Genomic DNA, 27,556 nt, shown 5'->3' on the forward strand with positions numbered 1-27,556 from the left:
AAGCATACTCCTTTTTTGGAGGGCAATTTAACATCTCTCTTGTCTTTGGGCTGGCACCCTCTGAAATGACAAACAAGCTCCCAGATGTTTTTGAAAGCCTTAAATGAGCCTAGGAGACCCCTTAGCATCTTCATCCCTAATTACCAGCCTCAGCCTCTGAGGTTGATTTTCACCTGTCTGGGTTTCTGTGAAAGGCCAGAGCCTAGGAATCCTCGTGCATCTTGGCCCAGGAGTCCCCTGTGTGCTGTGAAGAGGTCTCAGTTGGCTCCTGCCATGCCATGCCATGCCATGCCATTTCCATGAGGGTTGTTTCATGAAGCATCTGCCATGATGCTGGCCAGGCCCAGGCTAAGTAGGGTGAGAGAGAGGAGATTTAAGGTAGACATCTATCCTAACAACGACAACAGTTATTATTATTATTATTTTGAGATGGAATCTCGCTCTGTTGCCCAGGCTGGAGTGCAGTGGCACAATCTCAGCTCACTGCAACCTTCGCCTCCCGGGTTCAAGCAATTCTCGGCTTCAGCCTCCAGAGTAGCTGGGATTACAGGCGCCCGCCAACCTGCCTGGCTAATTTTTGTATTTTTAGTAGAGATGGAGTTTCACCATCTTGGCCAGGCTGGTCATGAACTCCTGACCTCGTGATCCACCCGCCTCGGCCTCCCAAAATGCTGAGATTACAGGTATGAGCCACCGCGTCTAGCCAGTAATTATTATTATAGCTAAAACTTAATATATTCAGTCTGGGTACCATACTTTGTGCTAAACTCTTAGAAAACATTGCTCATTTAATCCTTACACATGCCTCATGAGGTAGCTATTATCCCATTTCATAGGTGAGAAGACTGAGGCAGAGAAAGGCAGCCTGGCCAGTTGCGGTGGCTTACATCTGTAATCCCAGCACTTTGGGAGGGCAAGGCGGGTAGATCACTTGAGGTCAGGAGTTCGACACAAGCCTGGCCAACATGGTGAAACCCTGTTTCTACTAAAAATAAAAAAATTAGCGGGGCGTGATGGCAGGTGCCTGTAATCCCAGCTACTCTGGAGGCTGAGGCAGGAAAATCACTTGAACCTAGGAGTGGAGGTTGCAGTGAGCCTAGATCATGCCACTGCCCTCCAGCCTGGGCAACACAGTGAGGCTCTGTCAAAAAAAAAAAAGAAAGAAAAAGAAAGAAGAAAGAAAGAAAGAGGAAGGGAGGGAGAGAGGGAGGGAGGAAGAAAGAGAGACAGGAAGGAAGGAAGGAAGGAAGGAAGGGGAAGGGAAGGAAGGAAGAAAAGAAGAAAAGAAAAGAGAAAGGAAGGAAGGTAGCCTAAAGTCAATAGCTGGGATGCGATAGAATAGAGATTCTGGCTCAGAAATTATGCAATTCCAGTGCTTCACTTTCTTTCCCCACACCCGACAGAGTCTTGCTCTGTCGCCCAAGCTGGAGTGCAGTGGCATGATCTTGACTCATTGCAACCTCTGCCTCCCGGATTCAAGCAATTGTCCTGCCTCAGCCTCACGAGTAGCTGAGGTTACAGGCACGCACTACCATGGCTGGCTAATTTTTGTGTTTTCAGTAGAGACAGGGTTTCACCATGTTGGTCAGGCTGGTCTCAAACTCCTGACCTTGTGATCTGCCCACCTCGGCCTCCCAGGTGCTGGGATTACAGGCGTGAGCCACCACACCAGGCCGAGTGCTTCACTTTCAACTACCACACAAGACTGAATCCAAATTGTGGAGGGGAGCGGGGGGTGTTGGGGGGTGGGGAATATGTAGCTATGAAGGGATCGATTGGGCCTCTTCCTCAACTCTCTCCGCAAGCACACTGAAAAGGAACTAGCTCTCTCTTCCTCATAGCTACATTTGGGCCAAGATGAGAGGACTCTGACAAGGATCCCCGGGCAAGGGCACTTCCTGGTGCTTGGAGTAAGACCCAGCATTTAGTTTTTGACCAATGTGATTTCTTTACCCATCTTAAATTCTGTAGGGCAGGGGCCCCCAACCCCCAGGCCGCGGACTGATAATGGTCTGTGGCCTGTTAGGAACTGGGCTGCACAGCAGGGCGTGGGTGGTGGGTGAGAGAGCGTTACCGCATGAACTCTGCCTCCTGTCAGATCAGCGGTGGCATTAGATTCTCATAGGAGTGCAAACCCTATTGTGAACTGTGCATGCGAGCGATCTAGGTTGCTTGCTCCTGATGAGAATTTGTTTTTTGTTTTTTTTTTGTTTGTTTTTTGTTTTTTGAGACTAAGTCTCGTTCTGTCACCCAGGCTGGAGTGCAGTGGCATAATCTCGGCTCACTGAACACTCCTCCTCCTGGGTTCAAGTGACTTTCCTGCCTCAGCCTCTCAGGTAATTGGGACTACAGGTGCGTGCCACCACGCCTGGCTGATTTTTGTATTTTTAGTAGAGGCAGGCTTCTACCATGTTGGCCAGGCTGTTCTTGAACTCCTGACCTCAAGTGATCCACCCACCTTGGCCTCCCAAAGTCCTGGGATTGCAGGCATAAGCCACCACCCCCAGCCCCTTATGAGAAATCTAATGCCTAAACTACCACTGCCCCCCACAGCACCCCATCTGTGGAAAAATTGTCTTCCACGAAACCAGTCCCTGGTGCCAAAAAGGCTGGGGACACCTGGTCTAGGGAGAATGATCCCTACCTGCCAGCCAAGCCTAGCTGTCAGTAGAAATCCTATAGGACTCAGTATACAGTGAAATCACAAAATTGTATGGGGACAGGAGACTCCATATTCAGACCCAGAATGACCCTCTTGTTCTTTCTGCAAATGCTAAGAACCTCCTTGAAAACGTATCCTAAAATTAAGAATAGAAAGATCATGGGGAAATCCTGCAACCCACATAGTTCTGTAGATTTTATAGTGGTTGATTTTTACACAGGAAGTCTTCACTTAATGTCGTTGCTAAAAAATTAGCCGAGTGTGGTGGCACATGCCTGTAATCCCAGCAACTTGGGAGGCTGAGGCACAAGAATTGCTTGAACCCGAGAGGCGGAGGTTGCAGTGAGCCCAGACCATGCCACTGCACTCTAGCCTGGGTGACAGAGCGAGATTTTGTCTCCTAAAAAATTAATTAAAATAAAATAAAAACAGGAATGAATATCACATGCACATCTTTGGGGTGTGGGAGGAAACCGGATACCCGGAGAACACCCATGTAGACGTGGAGAGAACATGCAAGCTCTACACAGACAGTGGCCCCTGCCGGAACTGATTTTTTTTTTTTTTATTTCTCATCAAGGTTGTAATGAAATAACGGTTATTCGAGGATATGTTATACTTTTCCTTTGCCTAACACTGCTACTTCTGTCCTGAAGGCAATTTGCAACTGGATTTTCAGTGAATTCTTGGCAGCTTGATGAATTTAGAAAAGGCTATTCTTTCCTCATTGAATCGTCTTGGCACCTTTGTGGAAAATCAGTTGACTATAAATGTATGGGTTTGGTCAGGCACAGTGGCTCATGCCTCTAATCCCAACACTGGGAGGGCTAGGTGGGTAGATCATTTGAGCTCAGGAATTTGAGACCACCCTGGGCAACATGGCAAAACCCTGTCTCTACCAAAAATACAAAAATTAGCTGGGCGTGGTGGTGCACACCTGTGGTCCCAGCTACTTGGGAGGCTGAGGTGGGAGGATCGCTGGAGCCTGGGAAGTCGAGGCTGCAGTGAGCTGTGATCATGCCACTGCACTCCAGCCTGGATGACAGAGCAAGATGCTGTCTCCATAATAAAAATTAAAATAAATGTATGGGTTTATTTTTGGACCCTATTCCGCAGATCTATCTTATGCTAGTACAACACTGTCTTGATTTCTGTAGCATTCTCGTACATTTTAAAATCAGGAAGTGTGAGGCCTCCAATTTTCTTCCTCTTTTTCAAGATTTTTGTTTTGGCTCTTCTGGGTCCTTTTCATTTCTGTATGAGTTTAAAATCAGCCTGGCAGGCTAGGCATGGTGGCTCACAACTGTAATCCCAGCACTTTGGGAGGCTGAGGCCGGTGGATCACTTGGGGGCAGGAGCTCAAGACCAGTGGGGGCAACATGGTGAAACCCCGTCTCTACCAAAAATACAAAAAATTAGCTGGGCATGGTGGCATATGCCTGTAATCCCAGCTACTCAGGAGGCTGAGGCAGGAGAATCGTTTGAACCCAGGAGGTGAAGGTTGTAGTGAGCCAAGATCGCACCATTGCACTCCAGCCTGGGTGACAGAGAAAGATTCTGTCTCAAAAAAAAAAAAAAAAAAAAAAAAAATCAGCTTGACAATTTCTTCAAAATAAGCCAGCTGAGAGAGTTTGACAGGGATTGTGTTGAATCTATGTGTCATTTGGAGAGTATGGATTGACATCTTAACAATTTAGGTCTTCTGATTCATGAATATGAAATGTTTCTCCATTTATTTAGATCTTCAGTTTCTTTCAGCAATGTTTTGTAGTTTGTAGGTCTTACACTGCACTTGTTAAATTTTTTCCTAAGTATTTTATTTGTTTTGATGCTCTTGGGAGGGAATTGTTTTCTTATCGATGAATTTAGAAAGCACTCTCTTTTCTGGCATGGTGGGGGTTGGGGCATTTTAAGTAGTTCATCATAAAATATTCTTAGTTAATTGAGGATGATTATTGCCAGACACCGTGGCTCATTCCTGTAATCCCAGCTACTTGAGAGGCTGATGCAGGAGGATCGCTTGAGCCTAGGGGTTCGAGACCAGCCTGGGCAACATTGCATCTCAAAAAAGAGAAAATGATTATATGTGATGTATGTGGATATTCAAATATAAAATATAGTAAGGTACCACGAGGGACCAAAGTCTGCCTGAAACCCCCAAATCCTTGAGGAGTCAGAAGGTGCTTCAGGATTCTCTAGAGCTTCAGGGTTGGCATCCCTTGTGCCTCCTACGACACTCTCTGCATTCATCCTTAGCACCCGTATCACACTGTATCACAGTGGTGTGTTCATGCATGTTCCCTAGTATACTGTGAGAGCTTGACGATAAGGAATATCTCCTCCTCCTCCTCCTTCTCCTACTCCTCCTTCTTCTCCTCCTCCTCCTCCTTCTCCTCCTCCTCCTCCTTCTCCTCCTCCTCCTTCTCCTCCTCCTTCTTCTCCTCCTCCTCCTTCTCCTCCTCCTCCTTCTCCTCCTCCTCCTCCTCCTCCTTCTCCTCCTCCTCCTTCTCCTCCTCCTTCTTCTCCTCCCTCTCCTACTCCTCCTTCTTCTCCTCCTCCTCCTTCTCCTCCTCCTCCTTCTCCTCCTCCTTCTCCTCCTCCTTCTCCTTCTCCTTCTCCTCCTCCTTCTCCTCCTCCTCCTCCTTCTTCTCCTCCTCCTCCTTCTTCTCCTCCTCCTTCTCCTCCTTCTCCTTCTCCTCCTCCTCCTTCTCCTCCTCCTCCTCCTTCTCCTCCTCCTCCTTCTCCTACTCCTCCTTCTCCTCCTACTCCTCCTCCTTCTCCTCCTCCTCCTCCTTCTCCTCCTCCTCCTCCTCCTTCTCCTCCTTCTCCTCCTCCTCCTCCTCCTCCTCCTCCTCCTCCTTCTCCTCCTCCTCCTCCTCCTCCTCCTCCTCCTTCTCCTCCTCCTCCTCCTCCTCCTCCTCCTCCTCCTCCTCCTCCTCCTCCTCCTCCTTCTCCTCCTCCTCCTTCTCCTCCTCCTCCTCCTTCTCCTCCTCCTCCTCCTCCTCCTCCTCCTCCTCCTCCTCCTCCTCCTTCTCCTCCTCCTCCTCCTTCTCCTCCTCCTCCTTTTCCTCCTCCTCCTCCTCCTTCTCCTCCTCCTCCTCCTCCTCCTCCTACTCCTCCTCCTCCTCCTCCTCCTCCTCCTTCTCCTCCTCCTCCTCCTCCTTCTCCTCCTCCTCCTCCTCCTCCTCCTTCTCCTCCTCCTCCTTTTCCTCCTCCTCCTCCTTCTCCTCCTCCTCCTCCTCCTCCTCCTTCTCCTCCTCCTCCTCCTCCTCCTCCTTCTCCTCCTCCTCCTCCTCCTTCTCCTCCTCCTCCTCCTCCTCCTCCTTCTCCTCCTCCTCCTTCTCCTCCTCCTCCTCCTTCTCCTCCTCCTCCTCCTCCTCCTCCTTCTCCTCCTCCTCCTTCTCCTCCTCCTCCTCCTCCTTCTTCTCCTCCTCCTCCTCCTTCTCCTCCTCCTCCTCCTTCTCATCCTCCTCCTCCTTCTCCTCCTCCTCCTCCTCCTCGTTCTCCTCCTCCTCCTCCTTCTCCTCCTCCTCCTTCTCCTCCTCCTCCTCCTTCCCCTCCTCCTCCTCCTTTTCCTCCTCCTCCTTCTCCTCCTCCTTCTCCTCCTCCTCCTCCTTCTCCTCCTCCTCCTCCTCCTTCTTCTCCTCCTCCTCCTCCTTCTCCTCCTCCTCCTCCTTCTCATCCTCCTCCTCCTTCTCCTCCTCCTCCTCCTCCTCGTTCTCCTCCTCCTCCTCCTTCTCCTCCTCCTCCTTCTCCTCCTCCTCCTCCTTCCCCTCCTCCTCCTCCTTTTCCTCCTCCTCCTTCTCCTCCTCCTTCTCCTCCTCCTCCTCCTTCTCCTCCTCCTCCTTCTCCTCCTCCTCCTTCTCCTCCTCCTCCTCCTCCTTTTCCTCCTCCTCCTTCTCCTCCTCCTTCTCCTCCTCCTCCTCTTTCTCCTCCTTCTCCTCCTCCTCCTCCTACTCCTCCTTCTCCTCCTCCTCCTCCTTTTCCTCCTCCTCCTTCTCCTCCTCCTTCTCCTCCTCCTCTTTCTCCTCCTTCTCCTCCTCCTCCTCCTCCTTCTCCTCCTCCTTTTCCTCCTCCTCCTCTTCCTCCTCCTTCTCCTCCTCCTCCTCCTTCTCCTCCTCCTCCTCCTTCTCCTCCTCCTCCTTCTCCTCCTCCTCCTCCTTTCCCTCCTCCTCCTTCTCCTCCTCCTTCTCCTCCTCCTCCTCTTTCTCCTCCTTCTCCTCCTCCTCCTCTTTCTCCTCCTTCTCCTCCTCCTCCTCCTCCTTCTCCTCCTCCTCTTCCTCCTCCTTCTCCTCCTCCTCTTCCTCCTACTCCTCCTCTTCCTCCTCTTCCTCCTCCTTCTCCTCCTCCTCCTTCTCCTCCTTCTCCTCCTCCTCCTCCTCCTTCTCCTCCTTCTCCTCCTCCTTCTCCTCCTACTCCTCCTCTTCCTCCTCCTTCTCCTCCTCCTCCTCCTTCTCCTCCTCCTCCTCCTTCTCCTCCTCCTCCTTCTCCTCCTCCTCCTTCTCCTCCTCCTCCTCCTTCTCCTCCTCCTCCTCCTTCTCCTCCTTCTCCTCCTCCTTCTCCTCCTCCTTCTCCTCCTACTCCTCCTCTTCCTCTTCCTTCTTTGTCCTCTTCCTTCTTCCTCTTCCTTCTCCTCCTTCCTGCTCCTCCTCTTCCTTCTTCTTTTATTTTTTTTGAGCCAGAGTCTCACTCTGTTACCCAGGCTGGAGTGCAGTGGCACGGTCACAGCTCACTACAGCCTCGACTTCCCAGGCTCAGGTGATTCTCCCACCTCAGCCTCCAAGTAGCTGGGACCACAGGAGCACACCACCAGGCTTGGCTAATTTTTGTATTCTTTTTGGAGTCAGGGGTTTGCCATGATGCCCAGGCTGGTCTCAAACTTCTGGGCTCAAGTGATCCTCCCGTCTGGCCTCTTAAGTGCTGGGATTACAGTCATGAGCCACCACGCCTGGCTTTTTTTGTTTTGTTTTGTTTTTTAAGAGACAGGATCTCTCATTCTATCATTCAGGCTGGAATGCTGTGGCGCGATCAAAGCGAACTGCCACCTCAAACTCCTGGCCTCAAGTGATCCTCCCGCATCAGCCTCCCAAAGTGCTGGGATTATGGGCACGAGCCACTGCACCCAGCCAGGACCATGTCTTATGATATTTTGCATCCTCAGTGTTGAATAATATATCCAGTACATGCTGGATACTCCATGCATACTGACCACTTGCCATGTTATGATCTGTAAGAGAGTTCTGATGAATAGACTTGAGAGTTTATGCACATGTCACTGCAGATTCCAGGCATACCAGCAATTGTCTGTGCCACCCTGCTAAAGGGCAGGCCAATGCCACCGTGTCTGTACCTCTCCACCACTCCTTCCTAACCCAACTGAATTGGACCAGGACTCAATCCAACACTAAACTGGGCCAATCAGCTTTGTTTCCTGAAGATCTGGGAGTGGGGCACTGAGCAGCTGAGTCAGGTATGTTTGCAGAGCTGAGTTATGAGGCCATGGAAGCCCTGTGCATGATTATGCATACACAGCAGCCACAAGGAAACAGATGGAAGCTAGACTCATTTCTGCCAGAAAAGGGCAGAAACAAGAGCCACAGATTCAGAGGGGCAGCTGTCTTGGGCCCTGGTGGTTTCCCAGATCCCTATTCCTCTGAATGACACCAGGCTGTACTTTATTCCTATGCAATCTCTCTAAACTGTCAGAGTGAACCATCAGCCCATCAACCAAAGCTGCACTGCAGATGCATTTTATTGAACTCACTCATCATTTGAACATTTTTGATCCAATATACTAATATTTGGAGATTTCACAGAAAAACCTAGACTCCTCTCTTGAACATTGGAAGATCTGGTCACACTGGACCCACGGTGGAACAACATCAGATGGAAGGGAGTTGCAGCCACCCCCTGCAGACAGGGCTGGTGTTTCTCTTGTCTTTACACCTTTTCCATTTCACTGATTTACATGCCCTGAATTTCCCCTGTAGGAAATTAACTACTGATCCCAGTCTTATAATAAAGCTCTGTTCCTTAATTTTAATTATCCTGAGTAGAATTAAAACACGAAAACAGCGCTGATGAGGGCTCTGTGGCCTACACATCCACGGCAGGCTCCTTGCAACCATCGCCCATCCAACAGCCGTTGCTATCCTTCTTCTGTGCTAACAGAATCCCAATTTTGTGTTCAAGAGGCTGTGGGTATCCCTTGGTGCTGGTAGGCCCTTCCTTCCAGCCCTACAGCAGGACTCGTGCTGGGATGGGCATGACACCCAGGTCTGATCAATGAGAAGCAATGGTAAATCTGCCGGGGGACTTCCTTTTCTAACCAAAACCAACAGACTCTTCTGAAAGAAAACCTTTCCCATTCTACCTTCTTTGAAAATAAATATGATGTCCAGCGCAGGGGCAGCCATTTTGTGACTATGAGGTTTCAAGCACAGGGTCAAATGGCCAACATGCAGAGGATGGTGAAAAGGAAAGGCAAAAAGAAGCTGGGTTCTTGATAACATTGTTGAGCGTTGAACCTTCTCTGATCTCTGCCTGGTTTTGGTTCTAATGGTTTAAGCCACTATTGACTGGGATTACTGTTCTTAGGTTGGTGCAAAAGTAATTGCATTTGGGAGGCCGAGGTGGGCGGATCACTTGAGGTCAGGAGATTGAGACCAGCCTGACCAACATGGTGAAACCTTGTCTGTACTAAAAATACAAAAATTAGCTAAGCATCAAGGCGGGCACCTGTAATCCCAGCTACTCAGGAAGCTGAGGTGGGAGAATTGCTTGAACCTGGGAGGCAGAGTTGCAGTGAGCCAAGACTTCATCTCAAAAAAAAAAAAAAAAAAGTAATTGCAGTTTTTGCCATTGAAAATAATGGCAGGGGAGACTCTTGATCTCATCATTCAAGACTTTCTGTTGCTTAATATTATATTAAAAACAATGAATTTCCATACTCATTTCAAAGTCGATTCCGAAGATACTGTTTCATCCCATTGTGAACACCACCAAGGTCAGTTATATGTTTTTCAGAATATTTGAAGTATGAGAAAGACAGAAATATATATCTCTGGCTACATTAAATATCTTTTGCCACTTTCTGAGATCTTTGCTAACTCTGAGAGAAACATGGCATTTCCATTAATGAAAATAGGAGCTTTTTGAATAGGATTGTTCAAAATTAGATACAAATGTCCTCAGCTAAAGGTCTCACATATTCAGAAGTTTGAGTACCTTTTGTGATAGCTCTTGAATCATTTGATAATATTGATTTTTTTGAAAAGGGCAGGCTATTTAGAAGGCAAAGAGTTTTTTTTGTTTTGTTTTGTTTTGTTTTGTTTTGTTTTTGAGATGGAGTCTTGCTCTGTTGCCAGGCTGGAGTGCAGTGGCGCGATCTCGGCTCACTGAAAGCTCTGCCTCCTGGGTTCATGCCATTCTCCTGCCTCAGCCTCCCGAGTAGCTGGGACTACAGGTACCCACCACCACACCTGGCTAATTTTATTTTTTTGTATTTTTAGTAGAGACGGGGTTTCACCATGTTAGCCAGGATGGTCTCAATCTCCTGACCTTGTGATCCGCCCACCTTGGCCTCCCAAAGTGCTGGGATTACAGGCATGAGCCACCATGCCTGGCAAGAGTTTTTAACTTTCACTTTCTCAAGTAGAGAAAGCCCTCAACTGTAAACCCCTTTACCCTAGTCTCTGGGAAATATTCCTGCCCACCAACACTCTATCCCCACCCAGCCCCCAGCTCCACTGGGTTATTCTAGGGTGAGGGAGCGGACATGATCATCCAGCAGCGTCTGACCAGCCGGAAGGCAAAAGAGACAAGCAAAAGTTCTGTGTTACCCAGGAGAGCTCAGCTGTCCGGAAATAATTAGAGCTACAGCCACACGTGGTTCAAGGAAATGTGGTTGTCAGAGGAGAGACAGAGATCTGCCAAGCCATCTCCTCTTCAACTGCCTGGGCAGAGGGGGCTGCAGCCCATATTTTAGAGACACAGTATTGTTTGCAGTTGATTTAGAACTTGAGCTGGAAGAAGTCCCCCATCATGACCTGCACACCATTAGAAGAAAGTGTTGTCTCCAACAGGCTCAGCCACAATGTTGGCGGCCAATGGTACTTCTTTCCCCACTCATTGGAAAGGAGATTATCACACTAAAGCACTGAGATGAATTCCGATGAACAAAGGTAGGCAGACCGTTAGGCTGGACTGTCACTAGGACATGATGACAATGAATAAACTTAGGCTCTTGCAATGTCCATCACTGACATGTTTTAATAAGAGATGAACGCACAAATTGGCTTCCTTGCAATGTTTACTTTAAGCAGTAGGTCTGTCTGCTCTGGCCTTTGATGGGATCTGCCAGCTTCCTCCCTCCTTGTCTATGTCCCCTGCCTTCACCATGGGAAAAAAGGCTCCGGTAAACCAAATCCCAGAAGTGATGTCGCCTGCGGAGACCAACTCAAAACCAATTGGCCTCCCCCCTCTTCCTTTGAAAACATACATTTCACACACCTGAGTCCTCCCACCCCTCTCCACTCCACGGCAGGCTCCATGCATGGAACTCCAGGGGCTGCCTTTGTGTAATGATCAAGACGTCCCTGGACAGAGGAGCAGCTTCGCATCAGGGAATCCTGGTCCCCTGATCCCCATGGGACGAGATGGTGGGTGCAGCATCCTTTTGGTTTCTCTGCCCATTCAGCTGTCTACCCATACACAAAGCCCAAAGCCCTGGATTTTGGATTTTGTACCTGCAACCTGAGTAAACTTTTTCTCCTCAAGAGTCATCATTCAGGCCAGGTGCAGTGGCTCACGCCTGTAATCCCACCACTGTGGGAGGCCGAGGCAGGTGGATCACTTGAGGTCAGGAGTTCAAGACCAGCCTGGCCAACATGGTGAAACCCTGTCTCTACTAAAAAGTACAGGTGGGCACCTGTAATCCCAGCTACTCGGGAGGCTGAGACAGGAGAATTGCTTGAACCCGGGAGGCAGAGTTGCAGTGAGCCGAGATCACGCCACTGCACTCCAGCCTGGGCGACAGAGCAAGACTCCGTCTCAAAAAAAAAAAAAAAAAAAAAAAAAAAAAAAAGTCACCATTAAGCCTGACCAAGGAGGGGGCCAGGAAAGAAGCCAGAACCGTGGCCTTCGCTGCTTCAGAAGGGGAGGCCCGTGCTCTGGCTTCAGCTTGATTAATTTTGGCCTCAGTCCTCAGTTCCCAGGGGGTAACAGCGTTCTGAGGTTGTCACCCGGTGCAAGACCAGCTGTCCCCAGGGACACATCTGGATCTCTTGGTGCCAACAATGGCAACTCCAGAGGGGGCTGGGTGGGGGCACGTGGCTCCAGTTTGAATGCACCATGTCCATCTGCCAGAGAATCCACTGGTCAGGCTCTAGAGAGGCAAACCGGGGGGCCCCCGCCAGGAAATAGCTGCTCAGACCACACCTAGATCACCTGCAATTTCAAAGAAGAAAGCCTGGGGCTGTGGGTGTGGGAGAAACCTACTGAACAGGTCCAGTGGGTGGACAGCAGGTGTCACATGGGCCTGAGCCTGGACGGTATCTACAGAGAGATATTTTGGTTGTTCACTGAGGGTTTGGCCGGGTGACTCTGGGTGGTGTCTGATTGGTTGCTGGCATTACCAGACCCTCCTAATATGGGTAGTTTTCTCATGTAGATCCACAGGTTATGAACAAAGCTTTAACCACATGTACAGAGAACTCCCTAGAGCAAATATCTCCCCATCCCTGGGTGGACCTCAATGAAGATGAGCAAACTGAGTCAAGACACAAAATCCTGTTGGTCCAGGTCGTACTCTTGGGTGAGTTCTTGATGTCGGCAGTGACAATCAGTGCCCCAGTTGGGGCCCGCCAGCCCCCCGAGCTCTGCAGCCTCAAAGACCAGCTCAGTCCCCCTTTGGTCACTATTCCTGAGAGCCAGAGTTCGACCTGGTAACATCTGCACCGTGCATTCCTCGGCCGACCATCTCCTGGCCCCACTCCCGGTGGCTGGACTCCTGCAGTCCTCGGCCTTTGGTCTCAATGGGCAAAAAGCAGGAGGCCAGCGCAGCCAGGAGGCAGCAGCCACTGTAAACTGCCAGAGTCAGGTACACAGAGGATTCCAGCATTACCTAGGGGAAGGAGACACTGGTCGGTAAAAGCATCCCTTCTGAAGCACAGACATCGCCAACCATCAAATAGTATTAGTAACATCAGGCCCTCTCGTGATATCCGCTTGCTAAAAAGAATCTGGTGATTCCCTCCTCTCCCCCTTTGTCCCTCTCTCTCCTTGTGACACTCCTGCCCCTCCTTTGCCTTCCTCCATGAGTAAAAGCTTCCTGAGGCCTCACCAGAGGCCAAGCAGATGCGGTGCCATGCTTGTACAGCCTGCAGAATCGTGAGTCAAATAAATCTCCTTTCTTTATAAATTACCTGGTCTCAAGTATTCTTTTTTTTTTTTTTTTTTTTTTTTTGAGATGGAGTTTTGTTCTTGTTGCCCAAACTGGAGTGCAATGGTGCAATCTTGGCTCACCGCAACCTCCGCTTTCCGGGTTCAAGCGATTCTCCTCCCGAGTAGCTGGGATTACACGCTCCCGCCACCATGCCCGGCTAATTTTGTATTTTTAGTAGAGACGGGGTTTCTCTATGTTGGTCAGGCTGGTCTCGAACTCCCGACCTCAGGTGATCCACCCACCTCAGCCTCCCAAAGTGCCAGGATTACAGGCATGAGCCAACGCGCCCGGCCAGATATTCCTTTAAATCAACACAAAACGGACCAACACAGATGCCATGCCACAGCCCTATGAGCTAAGTACTTCATCCCCATTTTACAAAGGAGAAAACTGAGGCTCAAAGAGCATAAGTGGTTCCTACCCAAGTTCATGCAGATAACAAGGATGGGGCTGGGATTTGAACTTGGGTCTGCTAAGCTTGAGTCTGGGCTCCTTATAACTCTTCTTTCCTCTAGAACAGTGCAGTGCCTGTGCCAGCTTCCCAGCTTTTGGCACATGGGAAACCACATGGCAGAGGTGAGTCCCATTTTCTTCTCTTTTTTTCTTTTGAGATGGAGTCTTGCTCTGTCTCCAGGCTGGAGTGCAGTGGTGCAATCTTGGCTCACTGCAACCTCTGCCTCCCGGGTTCAAGCAATTTTTCTCCCTCAGCCTTTCGAGTAGCTGGGACTACAGGCATGTGCCACCATGCCTGGCTAATTTTTTTGTATTTTTAGTAGAGATGGAGTCTCACCATGTTGGTCAGGCTGGCCTTGAACTCCTGACCTCAAGTAATCCACCCACCTCGGCCTCCCAAAGTGCTGGGATTACAGCTGTGAGGCACCGTGCCCAGCCCATTTCTTCATTTACCAAATGGGCATAGAATGGTGTCACTTCCTAATGGGAAGAACCTGGGAGCACCTGGCACCGTGGAGGCACATGGTGAGCTCTCAACCAGTATCAATTAGGAGTGCCACACAATGGCTAAAATCAAAGTAGAACAGAAACACTTGGCTAAACACGTCTTTAAATTCCATTTCTCTGAAATATTCAGACTTGGCAAATCTACAGAAAGCAGATGGGTGGTTGCCAGGAGCCTAGGGGAAGTGGGCAATGAGGAGTGACTGCTTAGTGGATCCAGGGGTTTATTTTGGGGTGATGCGAATGTTTTGGAACTGGATAGAAGCAGTGGTTGCCCAACGCTGTGAATGTGCTGAATGTCACTGAATTGTTCCCTTTAAGATGGTTAATTTTGTTATGTGACATTTACCTCAATAAAAAAGTTATTCAAACAGAAAAAAACCTGGATTTTCAAAAAGCAAAAAAACTTACTAAGATCCCTAGATACAAATGCTTCATGACACACGAAGAGTTGCAAAATTCTGCAACGACGTCTAATTATCTAATTCAAAAAGCAGGAACTGGCATATTTATTTGTTTTCCACTAAATTGTGTCGGCATACTTGTTTTCTTTCCTTTTTTTTTCTTTTTGAGACAGGGTCTCACTCTATCGCCCAGGCTGGAGTGTAGTGGCGCAATTTTGGCTCACTGTAACCTCTGCCTCCTGGGTTCAAGCGATTTTTGTGCCTCAGCCAGAATTACAGGCACCTGCCACCACACCTAGTTAATTTTTGTATTTTTAGTAGAGATGGGGGTTTCACCATGTTGGCCAGGCTGGTCTCAAACTCCTGACCTGAAGTGATCCACCCGCCTCATCCTCCTAAAGGGCTGGGATTACAGGCGTGAGACACAGCACCTGACCCTTCTTTCCTTTTGTTAAAAAAAAAAAATTTACGGCCAGGCACAGTGGCTCATGCCTGTAATCTCAGCACTTTGGAGGCCGAGGCAGGCAGATCATGAGGTCAAGAGATCCAGACCATCCTGGCCAACGTGGTGAAACCTTGTCTCTACTAAAAATACAGAAATTAGCCGGGCGTGGTGGTGCACGCCTATAATCCCAGCTACTCGGGAGGCTGAGGCAGGAGAATCGCTTGAACCTGGGAGGTGGAGGTTGCAGTGAGCTGAGATCGCACCACTGCACTCCAGCCTGGGTGACAGAGCGAGATTCCATCCCAAAAAGAAAAAAAAAAATTCCACTTTTATCATAGATTAAGGGGTCCACTGCAGGTTTGTTACACAGGTATATTGCATGATGCTGAAGTTTGGGGTACAAATGACCCCATCCCCCAGGTAGTGAGCACATTACCCAATAGATGGAATTTTCAGCCCATGACTCCCACCCTTCCTCCCCAGTCTAGTGGTCCCCAGTGTCCATTACTCCTATTTTTATGTCTATGTGTATTCAATGTCTAGCTCCCAGAGAACATGCGGTATTTGGTTTTCTGTTCTTGCATTAATTCACTCACAATTGCCCACTTGTTTTCATCCAAATTGTTTTTAAGCAAAACATATGGCAGCCCAAGGATTTTCTTCACAGGGAAGACCTGGGTTTGACTCCTGGATTGCGTACTTTCCAGCTGCATGACCTTGGGCATGTTGTTTTAGCCCCTGAGCCTCTGTTTTCTCATCTGCAGGCAATATTTCTTCTGTCCTCGGGTGTATTGTTATAATAAAATGAGCGAATGCACCCCGAGGGCTCTGGGGACAGTCGGTATGTAGTAATGGCTTGCCATGCATGGGGTTTTGTCACCCCCCCACCCCTCTGTATTTGGGGGCAGCACCTACCTGGGCGATGAATGGAGTGATGAGAGCACCCACTCTTGCCATGCCGCTGCAGGTGCCCAGGCCGAGGGCCCGCGTTGCTGTGGGGTAGACCTGAAACACAGTGGCCGGATATGGGCGTGGGGACATGCAGGTTCCTCCCACCGCTCCAGCTCCAAGCTAATAGGACTGACCCCAGGGGCAGGCCTGAAGTCAGGGCAAATCCCTCCAGTGTTGGTGACGCCCTTAAGGGACAGGGATCCTCACCCCAAAGGGCATGGGAGGCTCAACTCAGAACTAGGGTAAGAAGCTTAGCTGTGGGTGGGAACCCAGTAAAGGGGTCCACTCTGTCCTGGGGGGGCTCCCCAAAGACTCCTCCACCAGGAACTGCCACAAGTTCACAACTCAGGGGTTGCTCTCCACCTTCTTCTCATGAGTTCACCTTGAAGCCCAGGTCACAGGTTTTCAAGGGATTTCATAAAGAGAGAGATGGAAATGTTTACAGTCTCTCAGTTTGTACCCAGTAGGGGCCACGTGCTTTGTTAAGTGGCAAAGTGAGAAGAGATTGTGCATCTTCCAGGCCAAGGTAATTAAGAAGGGTGCGTTTTCTCTTCTCCCTTCCCATGTCTGCTGGCTGCGAGAAGGACTCCATGGCCCTAAGCGAGGGCTTCTCAGCCTGAGCACTATGGATGTTTTGGGATGGCTCATTCTTTGTTATGGGGGTGGGGGTTGCTGTGCATTGTAGGATGTTTAGCAGCATCCCTGGCCTCTACCCACGAGATTCCAGTAGCACTTCTGCCTCCCCCTGCCACCTTATGACAATCCAAAATATTCCCAGGCATTGCCAAATGTCCCCTGGGGCAAGATCCCTGGATAAGAAAGGCACACGATGCGAGAGCCTCGGTTCCCAAATCACTGGAGGAGGAAAGCTGTCCTCCAACCTAGAACACCCATATTGGACTCTTTTATTTTATAGTATTTTATTTACTTATTTATTTGAGACAGGGTCTCACTCTGTCATTCAGGCTGGAGTGCAGTGGCACAATCACGGCTCACTGCAGCCTCGACTTCCCCGGGCTCAGGTGATCCTCCCACCTCAGCCCCACCTCGAGTAGCTGGGACAACAGGCATGTGCTACCACTCCCAGCTAATTTTTGTGTGTTTTTTAGGGATGAGGTTTCACCATGTTACCCAGGTTGGTCTTGAACTCCTGAGCTCAAGCAATCCACCTGCCTCGGCCTCCCAAAGTGCTGGGTTTACAGGCATGAACCACTGTGCCTGGCCTGGGCTCTTTTATAAGTGAGAAGCTGCTCCTGTGTCAAAACCCTCCACTTTGGGGGTTCTCTGTTACATTAGCTAGCATGCTTTAACAAATGCAATGCTCAGTGTAGAAAGCTTGCAAAGAATAAAAACATAAAGAGGAAATATAAAACTCATTCAGGATCTCAACACTCGAGATTTGTCACATTTTTGTGTATATTCCTCTAGCTTTTTCTGGATTATATATAGCACACACATCTTCATTCACTTACTTATTCAGCACGTGCTTTTTCAGTGCATACCATATGCATTTCTACATGATATTTCAATTCACTCAATTACATAAACAATATAGAAATATATTCTCCTTGTAAAAAATCAAAATGCCTAAATTCTCTCTTGATCTGCTTCTGCTGCCAGGAAAATTCTCCTCATAAGGCCCTACTATCAGGGGTATCTTTGGAATGTATCTTCCCAGATATGTTCAAAAATATACACATGGAAAATAGAAAGTATTTTAAAAATACAAAATGGTATCATATCATACATACTATTCTGCGATTTGCCTTTTCCATTCAGTAGTATGTCTTAAAATCTTGTCCACATCAATACATAGACATCCACCTCATTTTTTTTTTTTTTTTTTTTGAGATAGGGTCTTGCTCCATTGCCCAGGCTGGAGTGCAGTGGCATGACCATGGCTCACTGCAGCCTTCAACTCCTAGGCTCAAGTGATCCTCCCACCTCAGCCTTCTGAGTAGCTGGAACTACAGGTGGGTGCCACCACAGCCTGGCTAATTTTTATTTTATTTTTTTAGAGAGAGGGTCTTGCTATGTTGCTCAGGCTGGTCTCAAACTTCCAGGCTCAAGTGATCCTCCCGCCTCGGCCTCCCAAAGTGTTGGGATTACAGGCGTGAACCACCGCGCCCACCACCTCATTCTTTTTAATGGTTTCTGGAAGCACAGCATCCCCCACAGACACTCTACCCCCACCGCCCGTTCCCCAGCAGCTCCCAGACAACCCTCCTACCTCAGGTGTGTAAACATATGCCGCTTGAAAGCCTCCAGAAATAAACGCTCTTGCAATGAAGAGTAACAGAGTGAGCACATTTCTAGGAAGAGGATAAAGGCAGATGATGGCATTTTTTTTCTGTCTGCTTGTTTCAGCATAGTCCTATCTTCCCAGGCAGTATCAATACCCTAGCAATTGGCAAAGGTTACCCCTCCCTGACGCTCATTGATACAGACATGCAGGCACACATATTTCAGTATCATCTTGACAGTCCTGATTTTATAAGTTCGTCATTCTTCAAACTACCAGGCTGAGAGATGGGAACACTTGTGGTGCCCAGGATGGGCACAAGATTAGGGAGAAGTGATATAAATAGTGAAAAGCTTAGACAGGAACTTGGCTGGGGGTGGAGCAGGAATTGAGCCAGGGGCCAGCTGAGCTGGGGAAAGTAAACCACTATTCAGTATTCTTAGGATAATTCTGATCCCAACCCTCTGTCCCATTGTTTCCATAAATGGCCCAGAACACCAACATTTCAGGGTCGAAGCTACATCTCCCAACCTTCCTCAGACCAGGAGGTGGCCCACAGATTCCTCACTAGGTGTGGTCTGGGGCCTCTCAGAGATCAATAGAAGCATACGCCATTTCTATATTTTGAGACTCTTGGCGAATGGAAAAATGGAGAAATGTTAAAACGGGATTACAAAACAGGGTCTATTTGAAATATTTCCATTGAACAAGTTAACAGTTTTAACATATACATAAATAGCTACATTTATGATCTCATTGGGAGATGATATCAAAAGTCTAAATTTGGCATCATTAGAGCAAAACTGGGGCCAAAGTTCTCCCCTGACTACAACCCCCATCAGAGGCCCCCTCCCTAGGCCTGATCTTTTATCCAGTTGTGAGGCAGCCATGAGCCTCAGTCCTAATGAGCACCTACACCTTTACCTGTATCTGCACCCACTCCTGGGCCTGCACTGACACCTGTACCCCCGCTTGTACCCACACTTGGGCCAATACCCGCACCTGGGCCGGCACCCACACCCTACACCCACACTTGGGCCTATACTCACACCTGGGTCTGTACCCCCACCTGCAGCCACACCTGCACCCATACTTGGGCCAATACCCACACCTGGGCCTCACCCACACTTGTACCTACAGTTGGGCTTACACCCACACCTGAGCCTCACCCACACCTGTACCTACACTTGAGCTTACACCCACATCTGGGCATGTACCCTACCTGCACCCACACTTGGGCCAATACCCACACCCGGGCCTGTACCCACACCTGCACCCACACCTGGGCCTGCACCCACACCTGTACCCACACTTGGGCCAATACCCACACCTGGGCCTGTACCCACACCTGCACCCACACCTGGGCCTGCACCCACACCTGTACCCACACTTGGGCCAATACCCACACCTGGGCCTGCACCCACACCTGCACCCACACCTGGGCCTGCACCCACACCTGCACCCACACCTGGGCCCACACTTGGGTCTATACACACACCTGGGTCTGCACCCATACCTGGGCATACACCAACACCTGCACTCACACCTGTACCCGTACCCATATTCACACCTACACCCACACTTGGGCCAGCACCTCCACCTGGGCTTACACTAACACCTGGCCCTCACCTCTACCTGGGCCTGCACCCACACCTGCACCCACACCTCCACCTGTGCTCATACTCATACCTAGGCCTGCAGATCACCTACCTTCCAACACAGATAAACAGCAGGAGGCTGCAGAAGGAGAAGATGACAAAGCACAGGGCCATGGTCTTCTTGCGCCCCAGGCGGTCAATAATCCACAGAGTCACAAGGACACCTGGAAGGGGAGTGGGGAGAGATAGGTAGCTTCCAATTTGATTCCCAATGCCCTCCACCCTCGTAGCACAGCCTGTATTATCCCCTCCCCTGGAGGGTGGACTAGACCTAGTGACTCACTTCTAATGACTAGAAGACAGCAAAAGTGATAAGGTGTCACTTTTGAGGTCGGGTGATAAAAGACTGTGACTTCTGTCTTGGTGTTCTCTTTCCCTGGCCCTTCTCATGTATTTGCTTTGATGGAGAAGGCCACCTGGCAAGGAACTGAAGGTAGCCTCTGGCCAACAGCCAGCAAGGAACTGAGGCCCTCAGTGCAAAAACCTTCAAGAAATGGAATCTTGCCAGCAACCACGTGAGTAAGCATGGGAGTGGATCCTGCCCCAGCTGAGCTTTCAAATGAGACTACAGACCCTGGGCCAATGCCTTGATTGCAGCCACATGAAATATGCTGAAGTAGAACACCCAGAGAAGCCACAGCAACTGTGAAATCATAAGTGTGCATTGTTTTAAGCCACTATATTTTCGGGATGATTTGTTACCTGGCAATAGATAACTAACCCAGGCACCAGCAGGAGCCTGAATGGTGGCATTCACTGAATCCAGGGAACAGAATGCCTGGGTTCTAATGCCTCATTTTGCCTTTAACTTGCCATGTGGTCTTGGGCTAGTCCCTTACCTCCTCTGAGCCTCATTTTCTTCTTCTATAAAATGGGCCTAAAAAATAACACACTCTACCTCAGTAGAGGCAGTATAGCATAGTGCTTATTAGTAATAATAATAACTGAATTTGAGCTAAGCATTTTTACATCTTTTTTTTTTTTGACAGAGCCTCGCTCTGTCGCCCAGGCTGGGGTGCAGTGGTGCATGTGATATCTGCTTATTGCAATCTCTGCCTCCTGGGTTCAAGTGATTCCTGTGCCTCAGCCTCCTGAGTAGCTGGGACTACAGGTGCATGCCATCATGCCCAGCTAATTTTTGTAGTTTTAGTAGAGATGGAGTTTCATCACTTGGCCAGGCTGCTCTCAAACTCCTGACCTCAGGTGATCTGCCCACCTTGGCCTCCCAAAGCACCAGGATTACAGGCGTGAGCCACCATGCCCGGCCCCATTTTTATTACATCCATAATCTTGTTTAGTCATCAAAATGATCCTCTAAAATAAATGCTATTAATTTATCGAATAGCGTTTTCCCACAGTTATTCAGTCAATGAGCACCTACTGTGTGTCAGGAACTGTTCAAGGAGGTTGGGGCACATTAGTGAATAGAACCAAATAAAACAATACACATAGTAAATAAAGAAGAATCTGAGTTTCAGAGAGGTAAAATCACAGAAATGGTGACAGTTACAGAAATGTCACGTAATGTGACTTTCTTAAAGTCACAGAAATGGAGACTGCAAATGCTGAGTTTAATTTCTGAGCCTTCGTTCTTACCTACTAAGCTATGTGGGGAAAGGGTTTTAGAGGAAAGATAGACAGTGTAGTATGGGACTGAAGACTCTGAATTCTAGGGTGGGAGCACAGGTCTTAGCCCTGCCTGCTGTGGGGTACTCAGTATTGTAGTTGAGTTTTCCCAGAAGCAAACCCTGAGACAAGGCTGCAAGTACAAGGCATCGGCTTGGGAGGTGATCCAAGATAGGACCAGCAGGAGAGTGGGGAAGTAAATTTGGGAAGGGAAAGCAACTAACAAAAGGTGGGTATCAAGCAGTTGCCCACTACTGTGGGCAACTGGAGCTGAATTCCACTGGGGGACTCAAAAGCCAGCATAGAACATGTGCCTTGGAGTTTTCCTGCTGATGGGCAAGGATGCTGGGGTATTTGTCCAACAAATCCCACAGTATCTCCCAGGTGCTAACTCCTTGGCACTTCCAGCTACCTTGCTTGCTTTTAGATACAGGCACTTCTCATTCCTTCTGAGATAGTCTTCAGGCACAGAATCCTGGCAGTTGCAAGTTGCGGGAACAGTTTCTGCTACACTGGGCAAATTATGTCACCACTCTGAGCCTCAGTTTCTTCAGTTGTAAAATGGGAATAACTAAACGACTTCACAAGATTAAATAAGATTGAATCTGTAAGACATTTAACACAAGCCTTGGCATACAATAGGCACTCAATAAGTACTAGATGTTATTGTAGTTGTAATAATTATTCCTCTTAAAAGAAAAAAGATCACCTTTGCATCACGTGCAGGTTTGGATTTTTGACACTCTACTGTTCCTTTCCAGTATGCCTGGTGTTGGAGGATGATTCTCCATGGGTTTCTCATATTTCTACACATCTTATGAGCAGAGGGAGCAGCTGCCCTTTTGGTCCAGGCTACCATGTCAGAGTTGTTTGTATAGCAAACAACCTTGGAAGATAGAGATACTGTTTCCCTCTGGAGCAAAGGGCAGGTTGGCTTATTGTCCAATATAATAAAGATGATGTCTCCCTTAGGGAGGTTTCTGGCAGGGCATTATAAAATATTTGGGTTCCCTAAGCTTGGGGTTCCCCAGCTGTGTTGCAAATCCATTGCACGTGTAGCCTCCACGTGGGTCCTTCCTCATCATCCCCGTGGGACTTGGGGGCAAGGGAAACAGTCACCAAGGTACTACTCAAGCTGCTTGCTATAATAGTCTTTTGTCTCTGACCCAGGAGTCTCATGTCTTCCGCCAGTATGCATGAAACTGGGCAGCTTAACTTGACAGCCTTCAAGTAGGGTAACATCTCAGCCCCTTCACAGTTCTTGACAACTTATAGTTAAGGATTGAAAAACAAAGTCCCTCGCTAACTAAAAATGGGATTTGCTTCCAGTTAGGGCAGACAGAGCCACCAGCTGAACAATTGCCATATTTCTAGGCTTGCCTGACACAGCTTCATCTTGCACAGGTCCCTCACCTGGAAACTCAGAGAGGGTGGTCCACAGCAAGTCCATGTAATCCTCCTCACTCAGGTACTCGCAGGCCAGGCTGCATTTTGCCTCTACAGCCTTCTTCCGACTGGAGACTGGGGTTGGGAGAGAGAAAGAGAGGGGGAGTCATATACAGAGTCTTGGATCACACCTTCCTGCTCCCCTTACCTCCTTCCCTGGGATGATTCAGTTTAGATGCCATAGAAAGAGCCCAGACTCAGAGACAGATAGATTCAGGTTTGAACACCAAGCAGCAGTGCTCCAGCTTCATCTCTCTAAGTGTGAGTTTCCTCATAAAACTGGGGCAAATAAAAGCACCATGCAAAGGGATTGAGAGACTGAAAGTGGGCTATGCGTATGAATGTGCTTAGTCCAGAATTGGCACGTAGTAGGCACTTTAGTGACAGACAGGCTCTAGGGTGGCCCCCATGATCCCCACTTCCTGATAGTCATATTCTTGTGTAATCCCCTCCCCTTGATTGTGTAGGTGGGGCCTGTGACTTGCTTCTAGCCAATAGAGTACAGCAAAGGTGACAGGATGTATGTGATTGCATTACACAAGACTGAAATGCCCATCGTGCAGGACTGTCTCTTATGCTTTTCCTTGATGACTATGAAGGAGCAAGTGGCCATGTGGGTGGCTTATGTGGTGGCAAGGAGCAGAGGGCAGCCTCTAGTTGCTGAGGGCAGCCTCAGTTGACAGACAGCAAGAATTTGAAGTTCTCAGTCCTACAACCACAAGGAATTGAATGCTACCAACAACCAACACAGGTGGGGTGGTGGGTCCTTCCACAGTTGAGCTTCCAGATGAGAACACAGACCTCCAGTCCTGGCTGATGCCTTGATTGCAGCCTGGCAAAGGACCCTGCTAAGTTGTGTCCAGACTCCTGACCTACAGAAACTATGAGATGATAAGTGTGTGCTGTCTCAGGCCACTAAGAAACAACACACGTTTATCATCTCATAGTTTCTGTAGGTCAGGAGTTTGTGGTAATTCTGTTATACAGCAATAGATAACTAATACATGGTTATCACCTGTTCCTGTCCCTCACCATCTACCCTAACCTTTTTATTGAAAACGAATTGGAGTGGAACGCAATGGCCAAAGAGGTGATGGAAACAAGATCTCATCCCTGTTCCAGGCAGAGTTAATAAAGAAGGACGAATGCTACATTGCTCCCTTCCTGACCTTGCTTTACTCTCAAACTATGGGACTAATCTCCTAAAGATAGAGGTGAAATGGTCTGAAATGTGTCCCTCCAAAATTCATGTTGAAACCTAATCTCCATTGTGTTGGTATTAAGAGGTCGGGACTTTGGGGAAGTGATTAAGTCATGAAGGCTCTTCCGTCATGAATGGGATTAGTGTCTTCATTAAAGAGGTTGAAGGGAGCTCCCCAACCCTTATGCCATCTGAGGACACAGTGTTTGCTCCTTTTATCATGTGAGGATGCCACAAGAAGATGCTGTTTATAAAGCAGAGAGCTCTCCCCAGACACTGAATCTACTGGCGCCTTGATCTTAGACTTCCCAGCCCCCAGGACTGACAGAAATAAATTTCTGATGTTTCTAAGTTACCCAGTCTAAGGTATTTTGTTATAGCAGTCCAAATTGATTCACATACCCTATCTGAACCAGCCATTTAACAGGCAAGACTCAGAGAAGGTGAGTGTCCCCCAAAGTTGCTCCACCTACACTTTCCCCATCTCAGTTGTGGCATCTCCATCCTTCCAGTTGCTCAGGCAGAAAGCCCTGGAGGCATCCTTGACTCTTCTCTTTTATTATACCCTATGGCCAACCCATCAGCTGTTCAACCTTCAAAATATATTAGAATAGGATTGGCCACATCTCATCACTGCTGAGACAGAGCAGGGACCCTGTCTCAGGAGGCTTCTGCCCACCGCCCCCAAACATGGAAATAAAGGAAAATCTTGAGTCACTTCAGGAGAAATACCAGGCACCTAGCTAGCCTTGAGAAGTAACTGAAGAACTTAATATATAAGAAGGTAAAAATACCTTAAAATAATAGCCACCCAAGGAGGTTAGAGCCACAGGATGTTTGGCTCCCTATAGAAACTAAAGATAACATCTTAACATATGTCCCTGAGTTGGTTTCAGAAACCCAGAATCCACCAGATGGAAAATGCTGACTACCATTGAGTAGACCTCAGATAAGGGAGAACTGAGGACCCAACTCTGACCACCGCCCTTGATTATAAATCTTTTCCTGAGGGGCCTAGAGAGAGTCATGCCCACAGGCCAAACCTTAACACTCCTTCCTGCTGACCTCAAGTTTTTGAAAAAGCCTCCCTTTTTTTTTTTTTTTTTTTTTTTTACCAATTACAAATCAAAGAATCTCTAAATCCACCTGTAAGGCCCCCTGATCTTCAAGGTATCCCAATTTCAGGGTCCAAACCAAGGTATAGTTTCCATGGATTGACCTATGATTTTGCCTGTAACTTCTACTTTCCTAAAATGTACCCCTGCCTTTAAAAACCTTTGCTTATAAGCCATCCAGGAGGTTGGATCTTCAGTGTAAACTGTCTGTTTCTCCTTGCTTGGCACCCTGCAAATAAACACCGTCCTTTCTTTCACTGCAGACTTCAGTGTAGATGTTTGGCTTTACCGTGCTGGGTGAGGTTCGGTTCAGTAACACTGCTGCCATCTTGGTCTGAGCCATCATCAACCACCCTCTCTCATCTGGATTACCAAAATAACCTTCCAACTAGTCTACCTGCTTCTATGCTTGTACTCACTTTCTCCCCTGACCTCTCCACCCAGCCATGGTCTATTTCCAACACGTCAGTCAAAGGGATCCTTTTTAAACCTAGGTCAAATCACTGTCATTCCTTTGCTTAAAACTCTGCAATGACCTCCCATGACACACAGAGTAAAAGCCGAAGTCCTTCAAAAATCTCTAAGGCCCTATATTATCTGGCACTCAACACAACCTTGATCCTACCTTCTACTTGTTCTTCTGTTGCTCCACTCACTTTACTCCAGCACACTGGTTTCCTTGCTCTTCCTTCGGCAAGTAAGGCATGAGCCTGCCTCAGGATCTTTGCACTGGCTGCTTTCTCTTCCTGGATTGCCCTTTATCCCTCCCCATGATGAATTTCCTCACTTCCTTCAAGTCTTTCTTTGAATTTCACCTTCTCATTGAGGCCACACTGACCATCCTATTTAAAACTTAACTCTAACCACTGCCCCTTTCTCTGCCCTACATCCTACATTCCTGACCTTTTTTTTTTTTTTTTTTTTGAGACAGGGTCTCACTTTGTCATCCAGGCTGGAGTGCAGTGGCACAATCACTGCTCACTGCAGCCTTGAACTCTTGGGCTCAAGCAATCTTCCCACCTTAGCCTCCCGAATAGCTGGGACCACAGGCACACACCACCAGGCCCAGCTAATTATTGTATTCTTTGTAGAGATGGGGATTTGCCACATTGCCCAGGTTGGTCTCAAACTCCTAGTCTCAAGCAATCCTCCCTCCTCGGCCTCCCAGTTGCTGGTATTACAGGTGTGAGCCACCACACCTGAGCTTGTTGCCATCTTTATATTCATGAGTACCCAATGTTTAGCTCCCACTTATAAGTAAGAACATGTCATATTTGGTTTTCTGTTCTTGTGTTAATTTGCTTAGGGTAATGGCCTCCAGCTGCCTCCATGCTGCTGCAAAGGATATTATTTTGTTCTTTTTTACGGCTGTGTAGTATTTCATGGTGTACAGGTACCATATTTTCTTAATCCAATCCATAAAAATATGGAATGCTTCACGAATTTGCATGCAATCGTCGTGCAGGGTCCATGCTAATTTTCTCTGTATTGTTCTAATTTTAGTATATGTGCTGCTGAAGCAAGCATGTGTGAAAGACTTTGAAATGGGCAAAAATGTCTTGTAGTCATACCTTTATAGGTTATCTTCACCTGTCATTGTCTTTGAGCTATGTTGTAGAAAAATGATAGTAACGTAAATGATTCTAGTATTAATACATAGAAATGCAAATAGTGCCTGGTGGTGATGCAATTGACTGCCCTATACATATTGACCAGTTTTGCCTCTAATTGTAAATTCATTTCAGCATTTCTGATTGCATGTATATGCAATATACATGCATATGTATATTGACTTTGACTTCTCCTTTGAACGAGTTGTACCCTCTTATTTGTGTTAGTAGACAATTCTCTTTGGGTCTCTGACATTTCTGCATGTTTTGAGTAGACCTGCTGACTACCTTTGTTCTGGACTATATTTTCAAGGATATTTGTTTAGCAAACAGCCTTGGAAGAAAGAGAATGTCTCCCCTTGGCTCAAAGAGTAGTTTGCTTATGGCTTTCGAAGATATAATGTCTCTCTCCAGAGCAAAGGACAGGCATGCTTACTGTCTAGTATAAAAGATTGGGGTTCCCTAAACTCAGGGATCTTCTCTTGTTACACAACTCAATACTTTTGTTGGTATTGCCTGCCCCTCTTCATGTTACCTTGGGGGATTGGGGGCTTGCGGAACTGGTGTAGGAAAATGCCGATACTCTGGCTACTGCAATTGCTATGAGTAATATGGTCCTTTGTCACTGACTCAGGAGTGTTGTGTCTTCTGCTAGCACCTGTGGGAACTGTGAAAGGCTAACTTGTCAGCTTGCAAATAGGTCAAACTCAGACTTTAAGTAATTCTTAATGGATTCATTTATTAATTAATGTGTTAATTGAAATCTGTCATGTATTAATTTTATATTTGTATGAG

General features: G+C 48.0%; 1 protein-coding gene and 1 non-coding gene across 2 annotated transcripts in view; both read right to left on the reverse strand.

Annotated features, from left to right (window-relative positions):
* Positions 1–10,907: 10,907 nt before the first annotated feature.
* The window catches only part of SVOP (SV2 related protein), a 104,915-nt gene continuing 88,266 nt past the window's right edge, over positions 10,908–27,556 (reverse strand). The window contains exons 12-16 of the mRNA XM_054443688.1: positions 22,803–22,910; positions 19,816–19,927; positions 18,094–18,175; positions 15,828–15,917; positions 10,908–12,785 (exon numbers count right to left, since the gene is read on the reverse strand). Coding sequence (XP_054299663.1) covers positions 12,579–12,785; positions 15,828–15,917; positions 18,094–18,175; positions 19,816–19,927; positions 22,803–22,910 — 599 coding nt within the window. The 3' untranslated portion in view covers positions 10,908–12,578. The remainder of the gene's footprint in view (positions 12,786–15,827; positions 15,918–18,093; positions 18,176–19,815; positions 19,928–22,802; positions 22,911–27,556) is intronic.
* LOC129010987 (U6 spliceosomal RNA) lies at positions 26,572–26,674 on the reverse strand. The gene has a single exon (XR_008493136.1). It is a non-coding gene; the product is annotated as a U6 spliceosomal RNA (small nuclear RNA).

Source organism: Pongo pygmaeus, chromosome 10 (genome assembly GCF_028885625.2).
Source record: "Pongo pygmaeus isolate AG05252 chromosome 10, NHGRI_mPonPyg2-v2.0_pri, whole genome shotgun sequence".
In the NCBI taxonomy this organism is placed as follows: Eukaryota; Metazoa; Chordata; class Mammalia; order Primates; family Hominidae; genus Pongo; species Pongo pygmaeus.